This window comes from Canis lupus, chromosome 32 (assembly GCF_048164855.1).
Source record: "Canis lupus baileyi chromosome 32, mCanLup2.hap1, whole genome shotgun sequence".
Lineage (NCBI taxonomy): Eukaryota > Metazoa > Chordata > Mammalia > Carnivora > Canidae > Canis > Canis lupus.
The window spans coordinates 39,211,120-39,239,042 of NC_132869.1; the positions used below are offsets into that span (position 1 = coordinate 39,211,120).

At 48.4% G+C, this 27,923-nt stretch overlaps 1 protein-coding gene and 1 long non-coding RNA gene across 14 annotated transcripts in view; one reads left to right on the forward strand and one right to left on the reverse strand.

The window, feature by feature from the left end:
* Nucleotides 1-101: 101 nt before the first annotated feature.
* Nucleotides 102-26,727, forward strand: LOC140623240 (uncharacterized). Of its 3 annotated transcripts, none has more exons than XR_012022912.1 (3): nt 102-416; nt 528-638; nt 23,938-26,727. It is a non-coding gene; the product is annotated as an uncharacterized lncRNA (long non-coding RNA). The 3 variants fall into 3 exon arrangements; XR_012022913.1 differs by lacking the exon at nt 23,938-26,727 and adding an exon at nt 12,000-13,467; XR_012022914.1 differs by lacking the exon at nt 23,938-26,727 and adding an exon at nt 1,929-1,950.
* Nucleotides 9,653-27,923, reverse strand: part of CELF6 (CUGBP Elav-like family member 6) — a 30,326-nt gene continuing 12,055 nt past the window's right edge. For 2 of the 11 annotated variants that reach the window (XM_072809507.1, XM_072809513.1), the window contains 11 exons: nt 27,209-27,257; nt 15,241-15,369; nt 15,064-15,143; nt 14,754-14,897; nt 14,521-14,653; nt 13,660-13,809; nt 13,425-13,487; nt 13,097-13,174; nt 12,867-13,010; nt 12,099-12,254; nt 9,653-11,272 (listed from right to left, as the gene is read on the reverse strand). In XM_072809507.1, the coding sequence (XP_072665608.1) occupies nt 12,127-12,254; nt 12,867-13,010; nt 13,097-13,174; nt 13,425-13,487; nt 13,660-13,809; nt 14,521-14,653; nt 14,754-14,897; nt 15,064-15,143; nt 15,241-15,369; nt 27,209-27,257 (1,098 nt within the window). In that variant the 3' untranslated portion in view covers nt 9,653-11,272; nt 12,099-12,126. Of the gene's footprint in view, nt 11,273-12,098; nt 12,255-12,866; nt 13,011-13,096; nt 13,178-13,424; nt 13,488-13,659; nt 13,810-14,520; nt 14,654-14,753; nt 14,898-15,063; nt 15,144-15,240; nt 15,370-27,208; nt 27,258-27,923 lie in introns of those variants that run through there. The other 9 variants (XM_072809508.1, XM_072809506.1, XM_072809510.1 and 6 more) reach the window with 7 other exon arrangements.

Below are 27,923 nucleotides of genomic sequence, written 5' to 3' on the forward strand. Positions count from 1 at the left end.
CGGACGCCGGGCTTCCACGCGTGCGCGGGCCTCGCCGGCGGGGGGGCGGAGCGCGGGGCAGCGGCAGGTGGCGCATGCGCGGAGCTTCGGGGCGGGTGCGTGGGAAACCGACGGGTCTGGGGGTGCGCGGAGAGCGCCCCGGAACAGGCGGTCGGCGCTGGGCGCCCCGTGTGGCCGGGAGGAACGAGCAGGGCCGACCGCCCCGGCTGCCTCGGCTGCAGCTGGAGACCGAGGAGGGCTTCCCGCGACCCCGCGGGGCTCCAGGACCCCCCTGGTTTGCAGCGGCGGAGTCAGACATCCCAGCTTTTCCTGAGGTCGCCGGGAAGCGCCCTGGCTCTCCAGGAGAACGATCTGGGTCCTGAGCTCGGTCGCGGCAACTTCCCGCTCAGCCTCGAACCACGACTTTCACTTTCCGAGTCAGTTTTCCCATCTGTGAAGTGGGGGCACAAATACCTTGTAACGGGGTTGTGGTGGTGAGGGTGAGCTAAGGTGATAGCTCGGGCCTTTATGAGGTTGCTGTTTTGCAGGCTGTAAAGGGTCAAATACCTGCAGTGTCCTACGGCTCAACATAATGCATCTAAGAACCTGCGAGTAGGAAGCACGAGAGCCCTAATTAGGGCCGTTATAGTTGATCTCAGGTATGGCCGCGTCTCCCTTCCTCCTTAGACTTGCATGTCAGGGCTCCCATATGCCCCTTCCCCATCCGCACTAAGGGGGAACGGCTTACCTTGGATCTACTCTCCTTCCTCGCTGCCTCTTTTTAGCCGGATACAGCAGGCCCAGGGAAAGCTTTGCCCGCAGTGGTAGAGGCAGGTCATATCCATCCCTCCCTTGGATATGCTCAGCATCTCCTTTCTGATTCCCTCCTTATGAAGCCGACTCCCTGGTCCTTTCACCTTTCTCTCAGCCTGGGCCACAACACGGTCTTAGCATCGGGTAGTTACACCCATAGCTCATAATAACTGAAAAAAGCGAGCGATAGAAAACAACAGGACTTAAAGCCTTAGTCTCAGAGTATAGAAGTTCAGAGTAGTTGGGGGAAGGAATTGGCTCTGTTCCCCTACAACAGTTCCCCACAACAAAGGCCCTGTAACAGCGTTTAAAAGCCTGGCAGTGTTTGAACACAAGCACTTGGGGGTAAACAGAGGGGGTGGGTCCCCACGAGTAAAATCTCAAAATCTGGTATTTCACAACCTTCCAGGCTTTCCCCCTCTTCACCCCCTCCCATCTCACACCACCAGCTCTTCTACTCCTTATGAATCACATGAATCTTGACTGACTCATGGTTTATCGGTATCTTCCTGCTTCTCTTCTTTTACTATCCAGTCCAGATCCTATGGGCAGTTACTTTTTTTTTTTAAGGTTTAATTTATTTTTTTCATGAGAGGCACACAGAGAGAGGAAGACATAGGCAGAGGGGAGAAGCAGGCTCCCTGCGGGGAGCGTGATTCGGGACTGGATCCCAGGACCCCAGGATCACCACCTGAGCCGGAGGCAGATGCTCAACCACTGAGCCACTCAAGTGCCCCTGGTCAATTACTTTTATCACATTTTTGTTAACATGCTTGCCCTTAAAATCATAATCTTGGATCATTCTGGCCATTTATCTCCTCTCCTCTCCTCTCCCATCCTAAACCAAGATAAGGGAAATCACCCAATCCTGCAGAACTGTGCTCGTGAGTGGACACTGTTTAAGTCTAGCTAATGAACCCTCTTCTTTGGGATTTATATTTTCCACACTCACCCTCCAGGTCTATGGGCCCCAGGGCCATGCTCTGTTTTGTTTGACCCCTGACACTGTGGCTGCAGCTTTTTTGAACTGTGAGTGGATCCCTAATCCAAGTTATGCTAAGTAAATGTTTTCTCCTGGGAATCTTGGATTAGGGAGGAGAAATGGATTATTCTAACTGGACTGGTTTCTTGAACAGAAGAAATAAAAACTCAGGAGCTGGGATCCCTGGGTGGCGCAGCGGTTTGGCGCCTGCCTTTGACCCAGGGCGCGATCCTGGAGACCCGGGATCGAATCCCACATCGGGCTCCTGGTGCATGGAGCCTGCTTCTCCCTCTGCCTGTGTCTCTGCCTCTCTCTCTCTCACTGTGTGCCTATCACAAATATAAAAATTAAAAAAAAAAAAAAAAAAAAACTCAGGAGCTATGGTGAATTTACCTCCATGAGGAATGGGAGATGGAGAAAGACTACCTTCAGGGAGAGAATGAACCATCTAGAGGCCGAGACCAGAAATGATGAGATTGGTCTCTGGTTCTTGAAAGCTTCCCAAGCCCTTTGTGAGACCCTCTGACCTTGGGGTCTCTGATTCACATTTATCTAGAATAAATCATGTAAGCTAACTTAACTTATACTCAATGCAGAGCTACTACAAACTCAGTCTCTTCAGTTGTGCCCACAGTGTACCCAGCAGTCCTTCTACGGGTCAGCTTCTGTCACCATCCCCCAGTCTGCTTCACAGAGAAACTGAAGGCAAGGGGGAGGAAACTGCCTTAGTTTCCAGTTCCCCCCAAGCACTTGACTCTCTCTGGCCCTTTCTTTCTCAGAAAAGAAGGTTTCCCTTCAAATCCAAGGTTAATCCTTCCACTATGATGTGTAGTTCATTCCCTTTTCATCTCTTCAGGAACTTTGTTCCTTCACTATGCCTCTCCTTCATGGATATTCAACTTTTCCCTCTGCTCTATTCTTTGATCTCAGCACATAAACTTGATCAACTGGGCCCATCTAAAAAACAAAAACAAAAACAAAACACCCAATTTTAATCTCACCGACTACTGACTGTTGCACATTTTTTCTTGCCTGCAGCAAACTTCTAGGGAGTAGTGGGACTTTCCACTTCCTCACCTCCCATGTACTCTTTAAACCTAGTGCTTAAATCTGGTGACCTTCTCCCAAAATCCCTACTGAAAATACTTTCAGTGAAGTTGCAAAGGACTGCTGAACTGAAAAATCCATTGGAAATGGATTAATTTATTTGACCACTTGATGTCATTTGGCTTTGTTGACCACCCGGATCCTGCACCCTTTGTTAGCTCCTAGGGGCTACCCAATTCCAGTTTCTTCCTACACTCACATGGGCCCTCTGCAGCATCCTTAATGGACTCCTTTTCTGTCATTCACTATTTATAAATAAGAAAACAAGGGACCCGGCTGGCTCAGGTAGCAGGTAGTGCATGCAACTCTTGATCTTGGGGTTGTAAGTTCGAGCCCCACATTGGGTGTAGAGATTACTTAAAAATAAAAATCTTCCCTAAAAATGAGAAAACAGTTTAGTCCACACTGATTTCTCATCTCTTCACTCTTCCCATTGACCTCAACAGCACCCACCTGAAGTGGACCTTGGTAATTTGGGGCTTCTCAGAATCTGATTCCCCTTCCTTCTTACAAGTCTTGGAGATAAGCAGAGCATACATTCCATGACAGGCATCAAAGGGGTTGGCAGCTAAGACAGAGGTATGTGACTAGGGCCTGGCCAAGTAGCCCCCAGAAAGTGGATTCTGGGGTAAATGATTCAGAGAAATAGAATTGTGGATAATTCACCCTGGCAGTGGCCACAGCAGGGTCAGCTCTCTCCCATGGTTTGAGCTATAGGGGGATGGGCACTAGTGACATGGTGACATGAAGCATCCACTGATGATGAAATCTCTAGTACTCTCACTCTCTGGTTCTGACGTCTAACTTTGGCTTTTGTTCTGGTGGAATGGCCTCCCATTGTTCCCACTCATTTCCCAAGCTTGCATGTCCTGCTTGGCGATACTATGACCCACCCAGTGCCCTTTCAACAAATGGCTTTTCTGTTTCAATCATCCCGTGTGGCACACTGACTGCAGGTGACAAGGACTCCCAAATTTATATCTTCCTCCTTTCCTTCTTCAAGTTGCCTTTTGGATAAGTTGCCTTTTAGACAACTCCATTCGTATGTCTCATAGGCAAACACATTTTCTTGTCAGCCTGCATCTCTTCCATGTTCCTAGCTTCATAAATGGCATCTATGACTAGTTCAGCCTGAACCCTGAAAGAAGCATCTTAGACTTCTCCCGCCCTCGTTTAAACAAGACCAATTTTACCTTGTAAACATCCTACATCTTAAATCAATCCCGATGTTATAATCCTGCTCTTCCTCACCAGGATTGCACTATCCTCCTAACTAGACCCTCTATCCTAGTATCTACTCCTCTGAATCCACTTGGCGGTCCAGCAGAGTCTTCTTAAAACCCAAATCTGATCATGGCACTCCTCTATTAAACCCCTTCAATGGCTCCCTCCTACCTCTGTGATAAAACTGATACCCTTTCTATGGATCTGGCTCTCACCTGGCTCTCACTACTTCTTCACCTGCGTTCGAAACTCCAGCCAGGTCAAAGCACACATTCTTACAGACCCTGCAGGACATGTCTTCATACTTCATAAATCCTCATTGGGGCTGAGAGTCACAATGCCATTTCTGCCCCCTCTGTCTTCCCCTCCTCCCCCAGAGATGGATCCGTGACCCATTGGGCCAGGCAGGGGACTCCATCACCTTGCCCAAAGTGATTAGGTCAGGCATGAGTTCGTGGCCTAAGTAGAGCCAATCAATGTTCTCTTCAAAACTCTCTTGCTTTGGAGGCCACAGTGCTAGGAACATATGGCACCCAGCTCTCTCTATCACAGAGAATGGGAAAAGGAATGGGACCAAAGCACAAAGAGAAGCAGAGCCCTGAGAGATGGAGAAGGAGATAGCCCATGACACTTATTTGAACCCTTGAATTCAGACTTGCCTAATTCCAGCAATACACTACACCTCTCAGTTTCCTTCTTGATTAAGCTGGTTTATGCTACTTTTTTTATCACCTGCCACTCAACCACTTCTAACACTAAAATGGAATGGGGTGTGCAGACTCTAAAGTGATGGAACCAAAGTGAAATGGGGCCAGCGGGGATCTGATGACCCTTGGCTGGGAGGTTGGAAATCCATGTTATGTAATATCAAATTAGCTGGTTAAATGATCTTCTATTTTATCTTAAGATTTGGGTCATGCATCCATCCTTGATGGAGATCTCAGGGACACACTGGAAAAAAAAAAAGTCTGGATGTTGAAATGTGCTGGCCTCTTAAGATTTTCATTAGGATCCTGCAGTTCCGCTTGCCTCTGTGCTGCCCGAACCAGAACCAGTTTTGTTCAGAGTTACCTTTTCTGCCTGTGGCCAGCAAGCTAGACTGCCAAGGGTCATCATGCTCTTACAGATTATAAAAGCCAGATCCTCTTCCTCAAGCTAAAGTGAGTGAATACAAAGGCATAGATACAGGATATCCAACAGGAGAAACTTGAGCTTACAGCCTAAGGAATTCCAGAGAAAAAGTCTGATCCTCCATACCACACCTGAATGCATCTTTTTTTCTCCCAAATTAATATTTATTTATTTATTTATTTATTTATTTATTTCACTTAGAATTCAGCCAGTGCTAGGGATTCTGGTGCCTGGGATGTTGGCTGTAAATCCTGTAGGAAAATGTAAGATATACTGGTCACAAACCTCATGTGCCTTCTTGAACTTAAGTCCCCACCTACGTGAAATATCCCCTCCACTTCCACATCTGTGGTAGAAATGCCACATAGCAGGCCATGGAATCTGACTTCCCAAACAGCCATCTGGGGGCAAATGATGCATCTCATGGGACGCCTGGGTGGCTCAGTGGTTTAGCGCCTCCCTTCAGCCCAGGGCGTGATCCTGGAGTCCAGGAATCGAGTCCCACGTCGGGCTCCCCGCATGGAGCCTGCTTCTCCCTCTGCCTGTGTCTCTGCCTCTGTCTCTCATGAATAAATAAAATCTTAAAAAAAAATGATGCATCTCAGAAGTACAGTGGAGGTAGCTCTCTGTGGGATACAATTTGACCGGAGGGAAAGGAGAGAGGAAGAACATATGGATACACCCCATCTCAATTCTCCGCTTAGTGAACTGTTCCCAGGTGGTTTCTCCTTGCAAATACGATGTGCTTAGAAAACAACACTGTCAAGTGACCTGTTCTCTCCTCATGGCTCATATGATGTCACCAACATGTAATGCATTATTTTGCATTTCTTGTCAGGAAAGATCCTGACTCATGTCTCTCCTCCCCTCTCATCATCCTGGACTTCCATCTCCCCAAACAGTGTGAGCACTGTAACCCCTGCTTCAGAGTCTGTTTCCAGAGTACTTTGGCTAAGACATGGAGCCATAATCAGAGCTCCAGTCCCAACATTAAGTCCCAACAGTGAGATAGCAAGAAGGTCCTTGCTGTGTAGACATGGCAGATTTCCTGTTCAAATGCAGAGAATCTAGCCCAGACTGAGGGCTTCCTGTCCAGAGCCCAGGGCCAAGGTCGGAATGGGAATGGGGATGGGGGTAGAGGGGCCAGGCCATTTCTAGCCTATCCATAGGAGAAGCTGAGGCTCATTTCACAGGCTATCTTTGTGTTTCCCTGCATTTTCTTCCGGGCACCTTATACTTCTCTTGGGAAAAGTCAGACCCAGGCTTACAGATGCTCTGCCTTCTGGGTCTCTGCTTTTAGACATCTAGAAAGCAGGAGGCCAGAGCCTGGAAGTTCAAAGTCCCCTCTACAGATAGCCAGGCAGTTAAAGGTTCTCATCAACCCAGGCTGCTGGAGGGTGGAGAACACTGATAGCAGTGTGTAAAACTGGGGCTACGGAGAGAAACGGTGGCTCTCTGCCCTTTCTGAGTTTGCGCTTGGCACAGATTTGGTCACCTCTTTGTGGACCCCACATGGCTCAGCCTGGAAAAGCAGCTACTTAGGCTGCATTGGCTTTGAACTCCCTGAGTCTATGAGGTTTCTTCCTTCACTGGTTTTCCCAAAAACATAAGGTTGTGTGACATAATTATATACATGTGCTGGCCATGAGGGGAGGCCCAGAGGCCAAAAACAGCCTCTGAGTCCCTGCTGGATTTGGCTGTGTCACAATGCAGGCAGGTGCGCTCAGAACAGTGGTTGCCCAAAGATCACAGCCGAAGCTAGAAATTATGAAGAGCGATCCTGTGATCTCCATGTCCTTAGCACCTTCTTTGGGAAGGTATTCCATGCATCTTATGCTCCACTGAGGCAGAGGCGAGACTCCAGTTCTGGTCAGAGCACACAGAAGATCCAGAGCTGCTTCCAATGTTAGAGATCATTCATCATCTCAGACTAGAGGTCTTTTCTTCCTACATCTAAGACACCCAGGAGAAAGAAATTCCAGAGGCCCTGCCAAAGGCTGTAAAACCTCATAGTCCCCAAGTGACACAAGTTCCCAGAGGGCCCGCAAATTCAACATCCACTGACAGACTCCTCCTAGGACTGCTTTGGTGATGTGGCCTCAGTGTAATAATGGACCATGGCCAGAGGGCGAGGAATAGAGCAAGCTGCAGGTGGGCCCAAATGAATGCTTGTATGGTTGCCTCCCTCCTACCCTAAGCATCTCCTTGGGGCTGAGGCATAGGAGCCAGTACCACTCAGGGATTTTGACCATCTGGTCAGGGCTACTGGAGCATGAGCCAGCCAAGTGTTGAATAGATAATGTTTCTTTGGGGGCATGAGCAGATTAAGATTTACATATCACCATAGACAGACCATTGTGGAGACCATGAAGCTGATGGGGAAGGAAACAGGCAAAGTGTGACCAATTGCTAAGAAACAGAAACCACAAGGGCCTGATCCAGGATCAAGGACCAAGACCCAGCAAGATTCTTGATGATGGTTACTAGCTCACAGAGGGTCCAGAAATCAAATCAATTGGTTTTAAAGCAATTATATCACCAGAGAATCCTCAGCCCTGGCATACAGGGCTCTGAAAATGCATAACCTCTAAGGCAATCTTTGGGTCTGAAGCCATGTCCAAAGGAAAGAAGGATGCTTCAGTTCCAGAAGAAACATCTGAGGGATTCTCATAAAGGACAATAGATAATAGAAGGTATTTCCCAGTGGAAAGGGCTAAGAGCAATCAGTTTTGTTAACCAAGAAATTCACTCCACTGTCCAGAAAAATGTACTGTATGCTATAGGTTAGTGACCATTGTTTTTTCTTCTCCCCTGTTCCAAATGGATGGCTAAATCAATCTTTTAGCCATAGATTTTAAAATCATAAGTTACATCCAGACCTGATCAAGAACTGCACATCACAAAGGGACCCCGAACTGAGGGTTACCTAAGGCAATTAGACATGATTCCGCTTTGTCTCCCATTTTTATTGGGCCGAGGATCATTTCACTGTTGGGCAGGCACATTTTTGAAATTGTATGTTTGTCAAGAAAAATATAGGTGGCTGCTGAGCAATAAAGGGGTGGAATACAGTGGATGCGTGCTGCTTATCTACCCATCATTCCTTCCTTTAAGGGCCCATTTCTTCTCTCCACGTGATCCTGATGAGGTTGTCAATTATGGTGGCCCACTCTTTCACCCTAGAGGTAGGCACATGTCCATTGCGGCCAAAGTCTTCCCTAGGACTTTAGAGCTAGAACCAGTGAGGTCGACATACAAAAGGAGCAGATCCAAGACATGGGAGACGTCATCAATTGAACCTCTAGATCCAGCCATGCATGAGGGTAGACCCATCCTTCGGTTTATCAGTTGTGTAAGCCAATTAATTTCCTACTGGATTAAACATGTTTGAGTTGGGGTTTTGATACTTGCAACTGAAAGAGTCCAGACTAATACATGCACACACAACAGAGACACACACACCATGTTGTTCAAACTCTTTGGATATTGTACAAGTCTTGCATGATCTTAAAGGGTCAGCAAACTTTTTGTCTAAAGGATCAGATAAATATTTGTTTTGTGGAGGCACATATGGCCTCTGCCTCATACTCAATGTATGTTTTATTTTTATAACCTTTTAAAAATATAAAACCGTTCTGTTTGTAGGCCATACAAAACCAGGCTGCAGGCCAGATTTGCCCACAGGCCAGACTTTGCCAAGCCTGATCTAGACCCTGCCAACCTCTGCAGCATCACAGTCTGCCAGTCCCTAACCAAGTGCCATTTTGGTTCAAGTGTCTCAATATGACTCGGGGATGAGTTAAGGTTCAGGGTAGAGATGGGAATAGGAAGAGGGTCTTGTCTTGGTGCCTACCGTCTCCCACCTAATCGGCACTGAATACATGGTAATCATTATTATTTCTCAGTAAGAATTTATCAAAGTGATGCAGCTGTCCAAACAGCTTTGTTCAAAGTCCCAGTTCATCCTTGAAGACCCTTCTCTTCTTCAACTCCTTTAAGAAATCTTTCTCTGACCTCCCTTCCTAATCAAGTCTGAATTAGATACTCTTCTGCTGGTGATCATAGACCCTGTGTGACCTTCCATCATAACATGAATTGGTCAGTCTTTCCCACTGACTCTGAGCACATAGAACGCGGCTGAGCCCTAGCTCCTAGCACAGGGCTCAGCACCTGGCAGTGAACAGCCTCTCTGCCACCATGAGAATGTGTTTGAAGGCACAGGTGCTCCGTACATCTGCCTGGGTCCAGGGTGATCAGTCTGTGTGTCACCATTGCGCTGGTGTAATGATGCCTTCAATGCCATTTTCTCTCTTGATTGGAAATAGTTTGTTGATACACATTACAGCTTACCTGCTCATGTGAGTACCGTATCTATTTTTCATCCCATTCCCTCCAAAAATGAGTCAAAGACAGAGGAACAGGTGGAACAAGTTTTCTTAGAAACTGTTATGAAGGAGGAACCCTCCAACCCCACTCCCCCACATCCTTTACTGTCTGATGTGATATCAGATCAGAGGCCTCCAGCCTCAGCGACATCTGGGGATCAGAGTGCCCCCCACACAGCCGGGGGCCCCACACAAGTTTGATGCATGTCTATGAGGTGGAGGGGGAATTAACCTCCTGGGAAAAAATATGTGCAAGGCCCTGCAGGCCCAGGACAGGCTGACCAAGGCAAGATGAGTCATGGTGTTCTAAGCTGAATCTTTTGCCCATCTCACAGAAGCAGGCAGGAAGCACCACCATTGATCAGCTTTATATGGCACCCACTGAATACAACAGATAGACAAAGACAGACAGACAGAGCACACACCACTTCTAAGCTGAACACTGCTCACCATCTAGAAGCACCTTGGATAAGCACATGTGAGACACTCTTGCATAGGAAAGATGTACTTTGTAAAGGAATGAAGAAGTATTTTGGCAAAACATCTACTTCCCTCCCAGGTCCTGGGTAAAGAGGGACCTCTAAATTCTGAAGCTTCTACATATTGAAAATTATCCCCTTCTCAATGGCAGTATATACAGTAGCAAACCTTCCAAGTCTGTTGTCACAGCCCTCTATGTATATCCTGAACCTACTTTACCGGTGGGCAAACATAGACTTGGAGACAGAAGGTGGCCTGGAGCAAGGGGACACCGGGGCTGGCTCCAGGTGAGGGGAAACAGGAGATGTCTCGGCTCAGCCAAAGGCAGGGCCTCTGTCTATCTGGATGGGGAAGGGAAAGGCTGGGGTGGTTCAAACTCCCTCTTTCTTCCTATCTGGGGAAGCAGTGGTTCCACAGGCAAGACTGTCAAGAAGGACACTCCTGCTGGCTAGTGGGTCCCGCAGGATGGGAAAGACCTCCTGGGACCTCTTTGGGGATTCCCTCTGAGTTGGGGGATTGTGGGGTTCGCTGCTTCCATAACTCTCTTTGTTGCCTGCATGGGAGCTTAGACCTTAAGTCCTTAATTATTTTAAAAAGGTGGGGAGAGGGGGACAATTAAGAGGGAATGAGACACAGAACAATCTTTCCACAGCCTCCCTCTGCCTAGGCTGGGGCTTTTACGGGTCTCCTTCACCCTGTCTCCTAGGGATAGTTAAAGGCAGCTTGTATGAGACTCTATATTGTCTTTTCGTTTCTCCTGTGGTTTTTTTTTTTTTCTTTTCTTTGTGTTTTTTGTTTCTTTCTTTTAATTTATATAGATATATATATTCTTTAAAAAGCAATAGTCCTTTGGTCCCTAAACTCTAAGGAATGATATGATTTTGAAAGAAGTAAATCTGGGCTTCCCTCGCGGAGAAGCCCTTGGCACCCCCAAGGCCCTCCGCTGGTCCCCCTAGACAGCCAATCCTCAGCCAGCCCCAGCCGCCTTGCCAGCCTGCGCTCTATGCTGCAGGCCCAGGACAACCCACTTGATGAAAACAATCCTTAACTTGGCCTGAGCCCCAGGCACCGGCCTTGGGTCTGATCCACCTCCATCTGTGGCTGCTCCTTCAGGAAGGGCCGCTCAAGCATTTCTGTGCTTTTCCTTTCCTTTCTTCTCACTCTTCAGTTGCTGTTGTTGGGTATTTGTTGATAAGGAGAGAGGAAAGAGAAAATTTAAAAAAAAAGCAAAAATCATCCCGGAGGACAAGACCAGAAGAGTGGCTTGCCCCAGCAGTGACATCTCTTCCTGAGGAGCAGAGCTGCCGCAAGGGCAAGGCAGACTTTGGGGCCTCCTGGCAAGGTGACTCTAGCCCCACACCCTCTCCAAAGGGCTCCCTAGGGTAACACAAGTGAGGCCGGGCCATGTGGACCTCCTGAGGCAGCAGATCCCTAGAGGTGCAGGCAGCTGGCCCTGCCAGAAACCTAAGGGAGCTTGTCATTGCTCTCCCCATCACCCACCAGGCCCTGAGGATTCTGCTTCTTTAGCTTCTTTGCTTGTCTTGTTATCTCTAGGCTCTCCATCATTGGCCCGGCCCCTGCATCTCATCCCCTCTTGGCTTAAATTTCCCAGTGGTTCCCTACCTACAGTCTTCAGGATAAAGTCCTAACTCGAGCCTTCACAACTTTTCTAGACTCATTCTCCACCTCCCTGCCATCCCCCCACACAGCTTCTCTACTCCCATGGCCCCCTGCGACTGTCCCTGGAGGAGAACTAACTGGTTAGATCTTGCCATAACGGCCTCTCCAAGACTGTGGGGGCCAGACATTGTCTAATTTATCTCCATCCTTGGACCGAGGGAGAAACCCAAACTCTCCAACTGAGGGTTCCTCCTTAACTTCTGCCCCTTGTCTCCCAGACAGAAGGTGGGTGCTTCTAACATCTCCAAAGGAACATCACAGCTGACATGGCCTCCATCACTCAGGCCCCATCCGCCCGGGATCCACCATGGACTCACCTTTTGTTGGCTGGTCAGTGAGAGAAGATCAGTAAGGCCGATTGGCATCCTTGGGCCTCTTTAGCTGGACCTTGAGCCTCTTCATGCCAATTTGAAAGCCATTCATGGCCTGAATAGCCGTCTGGGCACTGGTTGGATTGTCAAAGCTAACAAACCCTGGGAGGTGTGGACAGAGAGGTCAGCTGGAATCTCAGCCTGGCAGGGCCTCCCTGCTCTCTGACCAGCCCCCTCAGGCCAGTTCCATCAAATACCCCTCCATCCTCCATGTTTGCACGTGCATGTGCACATGCACACAAACACACACTCATACTTAGGCGAACAGCCTAAGTCTCCTAAAGGTGTAATTCTTGGAAGGACAGGAGGCAATTCTGAGAGTGTGTGTTGGGGGCAGGGAGTGTGCTGGTTGAGCTGTTTCCCTGTCTTTCCTCGGCAAGGGTTGATTCTCTCCCTCTCCAGCTCCCATTCTGATCCTCTAAACTGTGGCTGGGGTGGGAGGTGCTCTCTGGCCTCAGACCCAAATTCTTCCTGCTCTCCTAGACTCTTAAGCCTCACCTGGTCAAACATCTTTCAGACACCTGACTTCCCCAGGTGAACCTCAAAATGGGCTTGTTCCTGGTCTGGGCTTAGCCTAGTCACTGGTCTATGAGCCTGCTTCGTGCCATACGCTCCATCTCCGGGAGCCATCGACTCATGGAGGGACAAGCTTGGGGACTGCAGTCCATCTCCAAATTCGGAGTGGGAGAGGCCCGTGGATGGGGTTCAGCTCACCGAAACATTTGCTCTGGTTGGTGGCTCGGTCCACAAAGACTTTGGCAGAGACAACAGCTCCAAAGGGCAGGAATGTCTGTATGAGTTCTGCATCACCAAACTCCTGAGGCAGGTGATAGATGAAGAGGTTACAGCCTTCGGGGCCTGCAGGAACAGCAGCAGGCTGGTTCAGGGGAGGGACCCTGAGTGGAGCCCCCACCGGCCCTGATCTCCAGTCCCCTGTCCCTCACCTTCTCTTTGCTGCTGGGGCAGGGCTGAAGACTGCTGGGGAAAAGCTGTGCTCACTGGGGCATAGGCCGACGGGTAGGCTGCTGGAGACAGAGGTAGTAGGCAGTGACCCCCGGAAGCCATCCCCCAAGTATGGCCCCATCTGCCTGGCCACCTTTGATCAATTCGGCCCAGTCCAGGGAACCCTCACCCCTTAGGTCGTTCTGGGCCCAGGGGTAGGGGGATGGGAGGGTCGACTCCTCAGAAGAGAGCCTAGCCCAGCCCCCCCAATCTCCCTATTCCTTTCTGGGGCCCTTCGAACCCCCCAGGCCGCGTAGCGCCAAGTGAAACCTGCGTAGTGGTGCATCCCGGCGTAGGCCTGCTGCAGGGGGTCAGCCACACCGGGGCTCTGGGCTGGGGAGAGAGGGGCGGGAGGCCCGCGGTGAAGGTGGGCGGACGGGCGGGAGGTGGAGCGGCGCTGTGAGAGGCCGCAGGCAAAGAGAAGTCCCTTCCCCAGACGCTCGCCGCCGCCCCCCTCCGCACCCCACTCCGTTTCGGGGAGATTTGGGCGGAGCGGAGGGCCCACCTGGGTAAGGGGAGAGCCCGTTATTGTAGAGCGTGTCGGAGCCCGGCTGCCCGTTGGTCTGGGGAGTCAGGGGGCCGAATCCATTGACCCCGATGGGCGCTGGCAGACCGGGAAGGGAGCCGGGGCCGCCGCCTGGCTGGGAGGTGGCTGCTGGGGGCCGAGGGGTGGGAGAGTCAGGACGCGGCCCCGCCCCGCCCCGCCCCGCCCCGCCCCGCCCCGCCCTGGCCCGACCCCGGGCCCCGCCCCTCCCCGCCCCGCCCTGTCCCACCCCGCCCCCCGGGGCCCCGCCCCTCCCCTCCCTGTCCCGCCCCCCTCCGCCCTGCCCCACCCCGCCCCCCGAGGCCCCGCCCCGTCCCGCCCCCGTGCCCCCGCCCCTCCCCGTCCCGCCCTGGCCCGACCCCGGGCCCCGCCCCTCCCCGCCCTGCCCTGTCCCACCCCGCCCCCCGGGGCCCCGCCCCGTCCCGCCCCCGGGCCCCGCCCCTCCCCGGCCCGACCCCGGGCCCCGCCCCTCCCCGCCCTGCCCTGTCCCACCCCGCCCCCCGGGGCCCCGCCCCTCCCCTCCCTGTCCCGCCCCCCTCCGCCCTGCCCCACCCCGCCCCGCCCCGCCCCCACGGGGCCCCGCCCCACCCCGCCCCCCCGGGGCCCCGCCCCGTCCCGCCTCCGTGCCCCGCCCCTCCCCGTCCCGCCCCCACGGGGCCCCGCCCCACCCCGCCCCCCCGGGGCCCCGCCCCGTCCCGCCTCCGTGCCCCGCCCCTCCCCGTCCCGCCCCCCCGGGGCCCCGCCCCGCCCTGTCCCACCCCGCCCCCCGGGGCCCCGCCCCTCCCCGTCCCGCCCACGGGGGCCCCGCCCCTCGCGCAGTACCTGCCGCAGGCAACAGCGGCGCGGCCACCAGGCTGAAGGCCGCCACGTGCTGCATCTGGGCCGCCACCGCGGCCACCGGGCCTAGGCCCGGGCCCTGGGCCGCCGCCAGCAGGGCCGCCTGGTGCTGCAGGATCTTTGGGAGGGAAGAGGGGCGGGGGTGGAGCTCAGCGGCGGGCTGCGCCCCCGCCCCCCCCCGCCCCCCCCGCCCCCCCCCCCGCCCGGCGGGCACCCACCGCCGTGGTGTAGGCTCCGCACGCCCCCAGCGGCAGCGGCGCGGGGTGGAAGGCGCCCAGCTGGCCGGCCATCTGCTGCATCCGCCGCAGCGCGCGCTCCCGGTCGGTGTCCGCCAGCTTGACCACGAGGCTGGACGAGGCGCCCTGGGTAGGGCAGGGGAGGCCGCCGTGACCAGTCCAGACCCCAGCCCCGGCCCTAGGCCAAGCGCTGTGCCCATCAGGCCCTGTGCTGGGCACCGATGGCACGTGGGGAGGAGAAGCCCGGCCCCACCCCGCCGGCCTCGCCCTGGCCCCGGGCGCCCGCCCTCACCGCCATGGTCCGGCTGCCGTGCAGGCTCTGGATGGCTGCCTGAGCTTCGCCCTGACTCCCGAACTTCACAAAGGCACAGCCTGGGGCGGAGGAGAAGAATGGGGCGGCTCAGGCCACGGGGGCCAAAGGCTCGCGCGGCCCAACGAGGCAGGGAATCCCAGGGTCCGCTCAAGTCACCTTTGCTGGTGCCGTCAGGGCTCCGCAAGACGGTGCACTCCTCGATATGGCCAAAGGGCTGGAACAGGCGCCTGACGTCCTCCTCACCCTGCTGCTTCCCCAGCATCCCCACAAACAGCTTTCGGTCCTCTGGGGACAAATCCAGGCGTGACCTGGAGACCCTAAGTCCTCTTGGACTCCCCAGAGTAGCCAGAGGAGCTTAAGAAGGCAGCTCACCACAGTCCAACTCTGGGAGGAGGTTTAGGGAGTGAGCATGCCCTGGGCTACAAGCTTGGGTTTCCTTAAGGAGCAGGATAATCTGCAGATCGATCTGGAGGAAAAGAACTCAACCCAGATCCACCAGGAAAACCTGGGTCCTGGGAAAAAACAAGACTGATTTTGCTTTTGTGGAAAGTGATTCAATCGATATCTTGGGTTGGGTTCAGCCCTGTATGCATCTTCTTTATGCTTGACCTTTCTGTTCTGAGAGTTTGGGAAAGGCAGTTTGGGACCCTTTCAGCCTCAGCCCTAAGGGGGCGGGGGTGTCCTCAGAGAAGGCCTTTGTATTCAGATTGGATTAGGACAAAAGAAGTAAGCCCCTGCTAGTCAGCTGGAGGGCAGTGCCATGAGTGCCCCCTTCCTGCTCAAATGGAGGAGGGTTCTGGGCCAAGAACAAACAGCACAGAAAATGGTTGTCTCGTCCTACTTACTGCCTTGTCCCCAGATGTTGAGCACTGCAATGATGAATCTCCAAGCCTAGCACCAAACTCAGTTTGGGTGCCTCTCCCGAAGGCCTAAAGAGGGCAGGAAGCTTGGGTTCCTGAGCCTCTAAGGTTAGCATTTCCCCCCTACACTTGCTAAGCCCTTGACCCCTTTCCTAAACTCCCATGCCGAGCTTCTAGGGCCCTCACTGGGCCCTGCTGCCTACTTTCCACCTTCCCTGTGCTCTTGCCCTGATCTTTCCCCAGGCGTTCACACTACAGAAGTACAGATTCTGTAGACTTGGATGGCCACCCGAGATCAAGTCTGATCCTTCCCTGTGTTCTCTCTTCATCTGGGAGTGTGTTCCATGGAGAAAGCTGGAGAACTGGGGCTGGAAACCAGGGCTTAGTTGCACATCTAGCCAGTCAAGGCCTCAGGAGCACTGCCCAGGAACCCACAGTAGAGGGGTCCAGACCACAGGGCCTGCTGTCAAAGCCCTGCTCCTTTCTGCACCAACATAACTCTCTGAAATAGCATGAGGCTTCACGCAGGCAACGTAAGTTAGGAGAGAAGGAGAGGGTGAGAATCTGGCTTTAGGTTTCACCTTCAGATCCTGGAGCCCAAGAAAACCCATCCCAAACTCTTTTATTCCTTGATAAACTTGGCTAGTCCAATGGGGAGCCTCGGATCCTGAGTGCAAGGGACACAAGGCTGGGAAGGCTCAAAGACTGAAGCCTGGGTGGCAAAGAAAAAGAAGAACAGACTGCCTGGCACCAACAGGGGAGGCAATCTCCAGTAGGGTGATGTGTGTGTCCATATTTTACTTGGCAGGTGTGGGGTTCAGCCAAGGCTGCCCTGAGACCCTGAAGTGTCAGTCGATGCTGTGTCTGTGTAGAGAGTGGGGGCTGTGCTTAAATGGGACACGCAGAGTGTGCTTCAGCAGATCCTGCCCCTCTCCAGGGGATTACTGCCCAGTGATCCCAAGGGGGAAAGGATATAAAATGTACTTGTGGCTGGGATCCTAGAGGAAGTGCGGACCTTCTGCGGTGAGAATACAATCTGGTGAGTGTGCTTCACTTCTGGGAATGTTAGCCACAGAGGAGTGCTTTTGGAACAGATCACTGGTTTCTCAACCTTTTCAAAAAGCTGCGGAATCTGTTCTTCTAACAAAAATATTAGGATGAAGCTAAAAAATGAAAAACAAGTGGAACTGCTCTGACGGAAACTAGAAAGGTGGGGAGTGGGGATGGGGCTGAAGTTCCTCTTGCTTCATCTTCTCCTAGTACCCCCTAAAGGGGGCTCCAAGGAAAGTCCTTTAAAAACCACTGATCTAAAAGAGTGTAAATAGAATTCCACATGATATATGAAAGAGGGACATGAGATCATCCTCTTCAGGAAACCAAGAAGACAAAGAAAGAATTGCTTGATCAGTCTGCTAATGGCTTTGCCTTGACATTGGAAGACAGGCCTGATTCGGTCAGGGAATCAAACCTCAGAAGACTGTCACTGTTGTGAGCTATGACACTAAGGAATGCCCCTGTGTCTGTCTGAGGCCCAAGAGGGGCTAGAGAAGATCCTATGGCCTCCAGAGTCCCAAGGCTTTAACAGGGCTTCGTGATGTACTAATTTATAGTGCAGCTGTGTGGATAGGGTCTGCAAGATGGTGATGGCACACAGCTAAGATATCATGGCACAGGGACTGACATCCAAGCAGCCCTAGGTAGGAAGAGAAACGTCAAGGCTGAGATGGAGCCCCCAAAACAGGAAATAGGATTGTGTGTACAGTGGTTTGATCTTTATCTGCTCTTCCTCTTGGTGCTCTTTGCTGCTGATAGTCATTAGTTAAAGCCCATGCCACAGACCATGAAATTCTCTGAACCTTCTTTTGCAGTGCCAAGTCAAGAATTTTAATTTTCATGAGAAGGCACTGACCCCATTGTCCTGGACTACTGGGCTATACAGAATTTTAAATTGAAATGAAGCTGGGTTGTAGGCTGGGCTCTAGGCTGGACTCTATACTGCCTGTTTCAAAGGTATCACCTTGAATGCTGGTGTTCTTTATGCTACTTTACAGGGAGCTTGATTTTTTTTTTTTTTTTTTTTTTTGCTTGATGATTTTTGACAGCAGGATAATCAAGGTCACAATAACCATGAGTTTCAGGTGATCCTAAATGGTGAGATAAGTTTCTCAGGAGACCTAAGAGAGTAATAGGCTAGACCTCCTAAGTATAGCCCCCAAATACACAGCCCTGAAGGTGCTAAGGGCTGATCAATGCCCCCAGAGAGAGATGATGATGGAATTTAGCCCAGGTAATTCAATCTCCTCTAGTTCAAACTCTACCAGTTTGGTAAAGAGAGGATTCTATACGAGGTGGGTCAGAAATGTCTGAATAAAATCATCCCATGGGTGGTAGCTGGGTCCTCAGGAAGATGGGAATATCAAATAAGGAGGCTCAGCCTTTCTGGAGTGGGTGGAATTGGAAGAAAGCATTAGTGTGGAGTTGAGCTATAGCTGGACAGGAACACAGTGGAGTGGTATAACTGCATTCTCCTGTTGTCAACTAATGTGTACTCCTTGCTCTTCTACCAAATGCTTTTTTGAACCCAAACCAAGTTGTATGAGCCCCAGAGGCCCAGCTCCATAAAGCTGCTTTGTGCAACTGGTCTTATAGGTCAGGGATTCTAATGCAGCAAATGATGAGGTTGAGACCCAGAGTCCGAGTCAGTCCATTCCCACTTCCTCAGGAAAGGCACCAAGATACTGTTCAAGAAAGGAGGCTCTGCCTCAAGCTGGCCCAAATGAATTCCTGAGGTGCCCGAGTTTCTGGTTTATGGGCCTCGTACTCATTTACCTTCCTGTTGGTGGGATGTTGTGATTGTAGGGACTGTGTAGGAACAAGGTTTCAGCATTGGGGTACCAACCACCAAATACATCCTAAAAATACTTGGCCACCTTTCAGTCCAAATACCAACCCAGAGGATACTACTGGTGGCAGCACATGGAGCAAAGCATCATTCCCCTGATGTTCTTAGTAATGACTCCAGCATAAGGAGTCAAGGAAGCCCGGGAAAGTCAGTGAGGAAATATCCAGGGCAGAGTCTTCTGGCCTGATCTGATAAGTGCCAAGAAGAGCTTTAATTTCAAAAAAATAAAATAAAATAAAACAAAGCAAGAACAACAACAACAACAAAAAAACCCTGTTAGAACTAATAAATCCAGCAAAGTTGTAGAATACAAAACCAACAAACAAAATTGGTTGTGTTTCTATACACTAGCAATGAACAATCTGAAAAGGAAATTAAGAAAGCAGTTTCACTTATAATAGCAACAAAAAGAATAAAATACTTAAGAATAAACTTAAACAAGGAGGCAGAACACTGGTATCCTGAAAACTATAAAACGTTGCTAAAAGATATTAAAGACACAAATAAATGGAAGACATCTTGTGTTCACACAAGACTTAATATTATTAGATATCACTACTACCCAAAGGAGATCTACAGATTTAATGCAATTTCTATTCAAAAATTTCCATTAAAATCCCAATGTCCTTTTTTTTTGCCATTAGAAAATGGCAGAAATAGAGAAGTCCCTCCTAAAATTCATATGAATCTCAAGAAACCTTGAATAGTCAAGACAATCTTGAAAAAGAAGAAAGTTGGATCTCAGACTTTCTGATTTCAAAAGTTACTACAAAGCTACAGTAATCAAGCAGTGTGACACTGGCAGAAAGACCTGCAAATCAATGGAATAAAATAGAGAGGCCAGAAATAAACCCTCACATATATGGTCAAATGGTTTTGACAAGAGTGCCAGTCTTCAACAAATGGTGCTGAGAAAAGTGGATATATACATGCAAACGAATGACATTGGACCCTTTGCACCATATAGAAAAATTAACTGAAAATTAACCAAAGACCTAAACACCAGTGCTAAAACTATAACACTCTTAGAAGAAATGGGAAAAGCTTTATGACCTTGCATTTGGCAATGATTTCTTAGATGTGACACCAAATGCACAGGCAACAAAAGTAAAAATAGATAAAGTGAACTACAACAAAATTTAAAACTTCTGTGCATCAAAGGACACGCTCAGAGTGAAAAGACAACCTATGGAATGGGAGAAAATAGTTGCCAATCATACATCTGATAAGGGGGTAATATCCAGAATAAAGAGTTCCTACAACTCAACAACAAACGCCCCCACATTATCCTATTAAAAAGTGAGCAAAGAGCTTAAATAAGCATTTCTCCAAAGAAGATATACAAATGGGCAGTAAGCATATGCAAAGATGCTCAACATTACTAATCATTAAAGAAGTACAAATTAAAACCACAATGTAGGGGTCCCTGGGTGGCTCAGCACTTAAGCATCTGCTTTCAACTTAGGTCATGATCCTGGGGTCCTGGGATTGAGCCCCATATCAGGCTCTCTGCTCAGCAGGGAGCCTGCTTTCCCTCTCCCTGCTGCTCTGTCTGCTTATGCTCTCTATCTCTCTATTAAATATATAAACAAACAAATAAATAAATAAATAAATCTTAAAAAAATAAAGCCACAATGTAATATCACCTAACACCTATTAGGATGACTGTTGAGGGGCAGCCCCGGTGGTGCAGCAGTTTAGCGCCGCCTGCAGCCCAGGGCGTGATCCTGGAGACCCTGGATTGAGTCTCACGTCAGGCTCTCTGCATGGAGTCCGCTTCTCTCTCTGCCTCTCTCTCTCTCTGCATCTCTATGAATAAATAAATAAAATCTTTTTTTTAAAAAAAAGGATGACTGTTGAAGGAGAAAAAGAAGGAAGAGGAGAGGAAGGAAAAGGAGAAGAAGAAGGAGAAGATGGAGGAGCTGGAGGTAGAGGGGAAGGAGAAGGAGGAGAAAGAGTAGAAGAAGAAAGAGGAGGAGAAGATGGAAGAGGAGGAGAAGAAGAGGTAGAAGCAGGAGGAGGAGGAGGAGGAGATGTTGAAGAAGAAAATAGCAAGTGTTGGAAAGAGTGTGGAGAAACTGAAACCTGTGCACTGCTGGTGGGAATGTACAGCCACTATGGAAAACAGTAGGCAGTTCCCTCCAAAATTAAAAGTAGGATTACCATATGATCTGACAATACCAGTTTTGGGTATTATAACCAAAATAATTGAAAGCTGAGTGAAATAAGTCAATCGGAGAAGGACAAACATTATATGGTCTCATTCATTTGGGGAATATAAAAAATAGTGACAGGGAATAAAGGGGAAAGGAGAAAAAACGAGTGGGAAATATCAGAAAGGGAGACAGAACATGAGAGACTCCTAACTCTGGGAAACGAACTAGGGGTGGGGGAAGAGGAGGTGAGCAGGGGGGTGGGTGGGGGTGACTGGGTGACGGGCATTGAGGGGGGCACTTGATGGGATGAGCACTGGGTGTTATTCTATATGTTGGCAAATTGAACACCAATAAAAAATAAGTTTATAAAAAAAAACAAAAGAATTGAAAGCTGAGAGATCTTTGTACACTCATGTTCACAGTAGCATTATCCACAACAGTTAAAAGGTGGAAGCAACCCAAATGTCTTTTTTTTTTTTAAAGATTTTATTTATTTATTCATGAGAGACACAGAGAGAGAGAGGCAGAGACACAGGCAGAGGGAGAAGCAGGCTCCATGCACCGGGAGCCCGACGTGGGATTTGATCCCGGGTCTCTAGGATCACGCCATGGGTCAAAGGCAGGCGCTAAACGGCTGCGCCACCCAGGGATCCCCCAAATGTCTTTCAACCAATGAATGGATAAACAAACTGTGGTGTATTCCTACAGTGGGATACTATTCAGTCTTTAAGAGGCAGGAAAACCTGACACATGCTACAACGGGGATGAACCTTGAAGAAGAGATCGTGCTAAGTGAAATCAGCCAGTCACAAAAAGACAAATACTGCATGACTTCGCTTATATGAGGTATCTTAGAGAAATCAAATTTATAGATAAAGAAAGTTGAATGATGGTTACCAGGGGCTGGAGGGGGAAACGGAGATATTGTTACAATAGGTACAGATTTAGAGCTTTGCAAGAGGAAGAAATTCTGGTGATAGGTTGCACAATAAATGTGAATATACTTAACACTACTGAGCTGTACACTTAAAAGTGGTAAAGGTGATAAAGTTTATGATATACCAATTTTACTATAATTTTTAAAAATGAAGAAGTGCTTCAAGGAGGACTGAAAAATAGGTACGTAGACCAAGAAAGAACAGAGACTCTATTGTCCCTTCGTCCTGACCCAGGAGAACCAGGAAGTAGGGAAGAAAGGCAGACAAGCCTGAGATTCCAGGTTCTCCTGAGAGAGAAGAATCTCAGCCCCCAGACTGCGTTTTCCTTGTGTAGGCTGTATACCTGTACCTGAAGGGCTTGTCAGAGGATTAAAGCCATTGCCACGACCTAAAAGTGTTCATGATCAGCTTTGGGTGATCCGCTCCGAGTCAAGCTGAAGGGCAAGCACCTCCCTTTACCTTCAGAGGTAGAATTAATTTCAGGAAGTGAAACGTTAACTTGAGTAGTCTCAAGCTCTACTGTGAAACCTACCCAGTCGGGTCTTCACTGGAGGAATACTTTTAGGAATTAAATAAGTATAAGGGTCAAAGACAGATACGAGTGTCAACTGACCGGCATAACAGTTGTAGCTAAGATCCGTATCTGATTAGGTCAGAAAATATGTCCTGGTATTATGAGATTCTGAAAATTCCAGCTCAAAATTTAACTTTAACTCAAAGTTTAGTTGTTAAACACTGAATGAAGTAGGATCCTGGATAAAATTTGGAAAAAATGGCTCACCTAGTTAGATAATTATATATATTTATTATTCAGAACCCAGGGTGATATTTAAATAAAACCATATAAATTCAGTTAGAAATTACCTAAACAATTAATTATAGGATGGTGATAGGAGAGTTGATGTGATAACAGATAATTGGTCTCTTCAGTTAAGCCAAATTTCAAGATTTAAAAAGAGATTCCTCCCTTCAGAGAATGTTTTAAATTTTAAAGTTTAAAAAAGCTAAAGTGGAAAGAATACTTGGGCTGATTACTTAACCTGTATCTGTACCTCAGGCATCCTGGAAACACAAATATGTGCTAGGTAAAAAAAAAAAAAAAAAAAAAAAAAAAAAAAAAAAAAATACCACCAAAGTTGGAGAATGGAACAAGCAGAGCAATTCCTACTGTGATTTATGAATTTATTGATTTTATGTTATGAAATTTGAAGAGAGGAAAAATATATGTAAAGAATTTCAATGATTTTGAAGATTTTGCCTTAGGACTAAGGTTTTCCTATACAATTGGTACCTACAACTAAACTTATTTTTTGTGCCTCCATTGCAGAAATAATGTAAGTTAGAAAAAATCAACCACAGCCTCCATGCTGAACAGCAAGTAAAACAGGCTTATTTAGTTACCACTGTCTGAAGGATTTGGGGATCCCTAGCCCTGACCTCATATAATTTGATGTTAACATTTTGAAATACATGACCCTTTAATTTTTATCCAAACATTTTAATGTTTATATTCAAATAAATCTGATTAGGTCAGAAAATATGTCCCGGTATTATGAGATTCTGAAAATTCCACCTCAAAATTTAACTTTAAGTCAAAGTTAAAGTGACTTTAAGTTTAAGTCAAATGCTGAGAAGAAAACTTTCTGGCACTATGTTTTTTTGATGTAGAAATGGGTGCCTTTATTATAATTAAGATATCATTTAGTTTTGGAAAGTTCGGTGTGTTTTCTTTTAAGAGTACTGCTCAATACCACAGGATGCAAAATATAGGCACCGAGTATGGAGCACATGAACAGCATGGAAATTAGCTGCAGAATTTATGGGAATTGGCTGAGATCATTAAAAGGCTGCTATAAGGGGCACTTGTGTGGTCGGTTAAATGTCTGCCTTTGGCTCAGGTCATGATCTTAGGGACCTGGGATAGAGCACCGCATCAGGCTCCCTGCTCTGCCCCTTCCCTCATGCTCATGCTCTCTCTTTCTCTCTCAAATAAATAGAATGGCCATGGAAGAAGAGGACTCCAGTACCTTCCACCAGGCAGATCCTGTTGTGATGCTACTATTATTGCATTGTAAGCGTTGAATGTACAAGGGTTACTAATAACTTCTTAAAGTAATACGACATGCAGTGTGTTTAAAACATAGGTTATTTCAACCATAAACCTCATGTCTATTGATCAAAAATAAGAAATACTACTCTGTTGCATTGGCACCAAAATTCAAGAGAGAGAATGTAAAGTAACTGTTTTTGTTAAAAAAAGCTCATGTGTGTACAACAGAGTGCTCCTATATGAAGATGGGAAGAAAGGGAAGTCGTTGGGCCAAAGAAGCAAAACTGATAGGTTTGGTTGAGTTCTCACAGTGCTGGTAAACTTTTAAAAATTGAATCAGTTGCCAACATTTAATATAATTAAAATGTAAATTGTAATTAAGTCGTGTCAATCTCATTCGTTTAAAGTTCTCTACCTGGCTCCTGTAGCATTTGAGTTGGAGATTTGGAGATCCCTGTTTTGGCAGGGTGTGGGGGATCAAATAACCCCTTCCAGAAGAAAATGGTGGAATCTTAGAAGGTTATACTATTTGCCTCGATACCCTTTAGACTATGTCTGCATTGATACCAGTATTCCCAATGTGATTTTTGGGATCGCAAAGATAAGACTTGAATAGGGCAAGCTGTACCACACTGGTGTCAAATGTTCCGTTTCAAAAGCAAAATCCAATACCATTCGAAAAGCTCTGTTTCTAAAGCATTAGTTTGTGTTTAAATTCAACAGAGAGCTAAACTCAGAAGAAATATGTAACACTGAAGAAAAGGAACACATTTTGATTAGTAACAAGATTATCTAACACAGATCAGTTGGTAGTTAAATACTTATAAAATGTAAAGGCCCAACTGTTTTGCAAGACTTAGTACATATGTCTCCTCTCTCCTGAAAATGTAGCAGGGAATGTTTGGTGACTCTGAGTGGGAGGAGGGAGGACTTGAGAGATCTGGCCATCTAAACCTGCAAGAAGGATTATTCATGGATGCATTTGGAGTATATGCTCGTTAAGAGCCATCACTTGTCAAGAAATACCCGTGTAACACATAACTACTAAAATTATGAATCCTACTGCCAGGCAGACCTCTATTCAACTAGATTTGCTTTTCCCGCTCTCTTGAGCTTCTCTGAATCTGAACAGGTGTATATAGGTGGGCTGCCACAGAATACAGAATTTGTCAATGATGTGACACCTGTAAAATCTGTGCAAAAAGGGGAGGAAAATGATAAAACTCAGGCTGATGCCACTGCATGGGGCTCAGATGATGAGGACATATGGACCAGGCCAAGCAGAAACATCATCCGAAGCCTCCTTTGTACAGCTGCCCTCACCCCAATGAGATGTGTTGGATTCCAAACAGCAAGAGTGCCCCCAGTATGGTGAACTTAGTTCTTGAACCAGATCCAAGTTGCATCATGTTCTGAACTCTGTGCATGCTATCCCCTTTGCCTAAACACCTGCTCCCTCTCCCTTCTTTTCTCTATTTGACTACTTCCTGTTCATCCTTGAGATCTCAGCTTGAATATTACTACCTCTGGGAGGCCACCTTGATCTCCCAGACTAAGATAGATGCGCTCTTGTTATTATGCCCACAATCTCTCCAGGACTTGAAAAGCACTGATCACACTGAATTGTTACCCCATGTACTATCCCTTCATAGCTCCAGAGCTCAATGAGGCCAGATGCCAGGTCTGCCTTGCTCACATCTCTATTCCTAATGTGGAGTAAGTTACTCAGAAGGCGGAATGAGCACTGGGTGTTTTTCTATATGTTGGCAAATTGAACACCAATAAAAAATAAATTTATATTTTAAAAAGTTACTCAGAAGATGTTGGTTGGATGGTTGAATAAATTACAGCTCAAACTGTCTGCTTCTTAGCTCACTCAGGTACTCTAAGTTGGACTCTGAACTACGGGAGTAGTTAATGGTTGTGGACAAGGCCTAGAAGATGGCCAGCAATGGCCAACAATGACCTTGATGCCTAACGGAGCTTCCCAAAAGGCAGAAATTCTCGGGACAAGTGAACCAGAGGTTCTGTATGGAGGCTGGAACTTCTCAAAAACCTGTCTGGAAAGAATGAGGTGGGAAAGGAGGCTACATGTGAGAAGGGGAGGAGGAAACTTGGAAATATCTCTTCAAGGCAAAGTAGAAGTGATAACATCTTGACCTGAAATTGAGAATCAGAGACCAGAGGTCAGATAATCTATAAAGATAAAGGAAGAATTTCATGGAAGAAAGAACTCCACAAGAGGCCCACAAAGCTTCCAGAGCCCCTTGTGGGTGTAGCCAGTGAACATGAAGTCTGAGAGTCTGAGAGTCATGTGCAGAATTAGGAATCAATGAAGACCTGTCAATTGGGTTCCATTCTCTCCCAGACCATGGGCAGCTTCTTCCATCTAACAACACCATGACTGATCTTAGGTAAGGCAGGGAGAGAGTCTCATTCAAGGGAGAGAGTCAGCAGACATCAGGGCAATAGGCAGATATCCTGGAATGATATAAGACCCAAGGGTGAGAAAGACGCCAAAGAACTGACACCAGAAGCCAGCATCACTTTTCCAGTATGGAAGCTGGCTGGAATGTAGCTGGTTGTCAAAAGGCACAGGCTTTCTACCCCTCCTGTTCTTAAGGAGCATGGGTCTTTCTGCACTGGGAAACAGTGCTGCTAAAAAAATAAAATAAAATAAAAAAAAGACCTTCGAAGACTTGCCATGCTCCTCACCAGTATAGAGTCAATTCCTTCATATGGCCTGCAAAGTCTGTCTTACCAGACTCCTCTTTTACCATAAGTAACTAGGCAGTTGCAGTGAAGAAATGAGTGGCTCCAATCCAGAGTGGACTGGGTCCTCTATGATCAGAAGAATATGAAAAAAAGAGAACCATTCCAGCCTGGTTTTTCAGACAAATCTGGAAGTTCCACCTGAAAAAACGAGAATGAGCTCTCTCCAGGGCAAGGTGGCAAGAGCTCCCATCCTCTACCTCCAGTATCTTCCTAGGCTCTTCCCGCCTTTTTTGTGTCTAGGGACCCTGGGACCCCGTTCCTTCTCAGGGAAGGGAAGAGCTGGGAAGACTGAGCTGTTTCTGGTGCTGAGCAACTCTGGGCCCCACTTACCCCCTGACCCAAGGAAGCTCTGGTAATAAACCATGGGCAAGACTGACTCGAGGAGTAAGCCCCCCACCCCCTATGTGGGTGACACCCTGAGGTTTGTCACACAGGGAAGTTACCTCCTCGGCCCTCACTGGCAGCCGGCTTCACTTGGATCGGACGATTCATCTGAAAGACATTGGACCAAGACACCCAGTCAGCATGACTACCTGGCCCTGGCACCCAGCTTCTCCTCCCCTGGATGCCTCAGGATCTAAGCCCTGGCCCCTTTGAACTCTGTACCCCACCACTCTTACAATGGACTATAGATTTTCTCCAAGATTCTTCCTTAAACTGGGGAATTCAGAAGGTGCTGAAACCTGAAGGGTGGGGTGATAGGAAGCTTGGTGGCAAGCAGGACGGACCGTGGTGGCAAAAGAGATCCTGCTCTGGGCTCTGGGCTAGGACTACGTGAGCCCTGTCCCTCTGGCTCCTGGGCCTCCTTAAAGGCTTTGGGTGAGAGGAGTTGGGTGGGAGGGTAGAATTGACACCGAAGGTTTGTGTTTTGTTAAAACTGAGACTATAATTCTATATGTCATTTAGATTAAACAATCTGGGAATCCGACTTTGTGCTGTCTACCCCAACTCTGCCTTTTAATGGTTGTATGACTTCAAGCAAGCCATCCTCTCTTGGATTCAGCTTGTTAAATGAGGGAAAACCTTCCCCAGCCTCTGTGTCACTACAGTTTCTACACTCACCTACTCAGGTCCCTCCCTGGGCCCCCCTTCCCTTGAGGATGCTGGCATTCTCCAGGGCACCATCCTCGGCCCTACTCATCCCGCTGTTCCCATTCT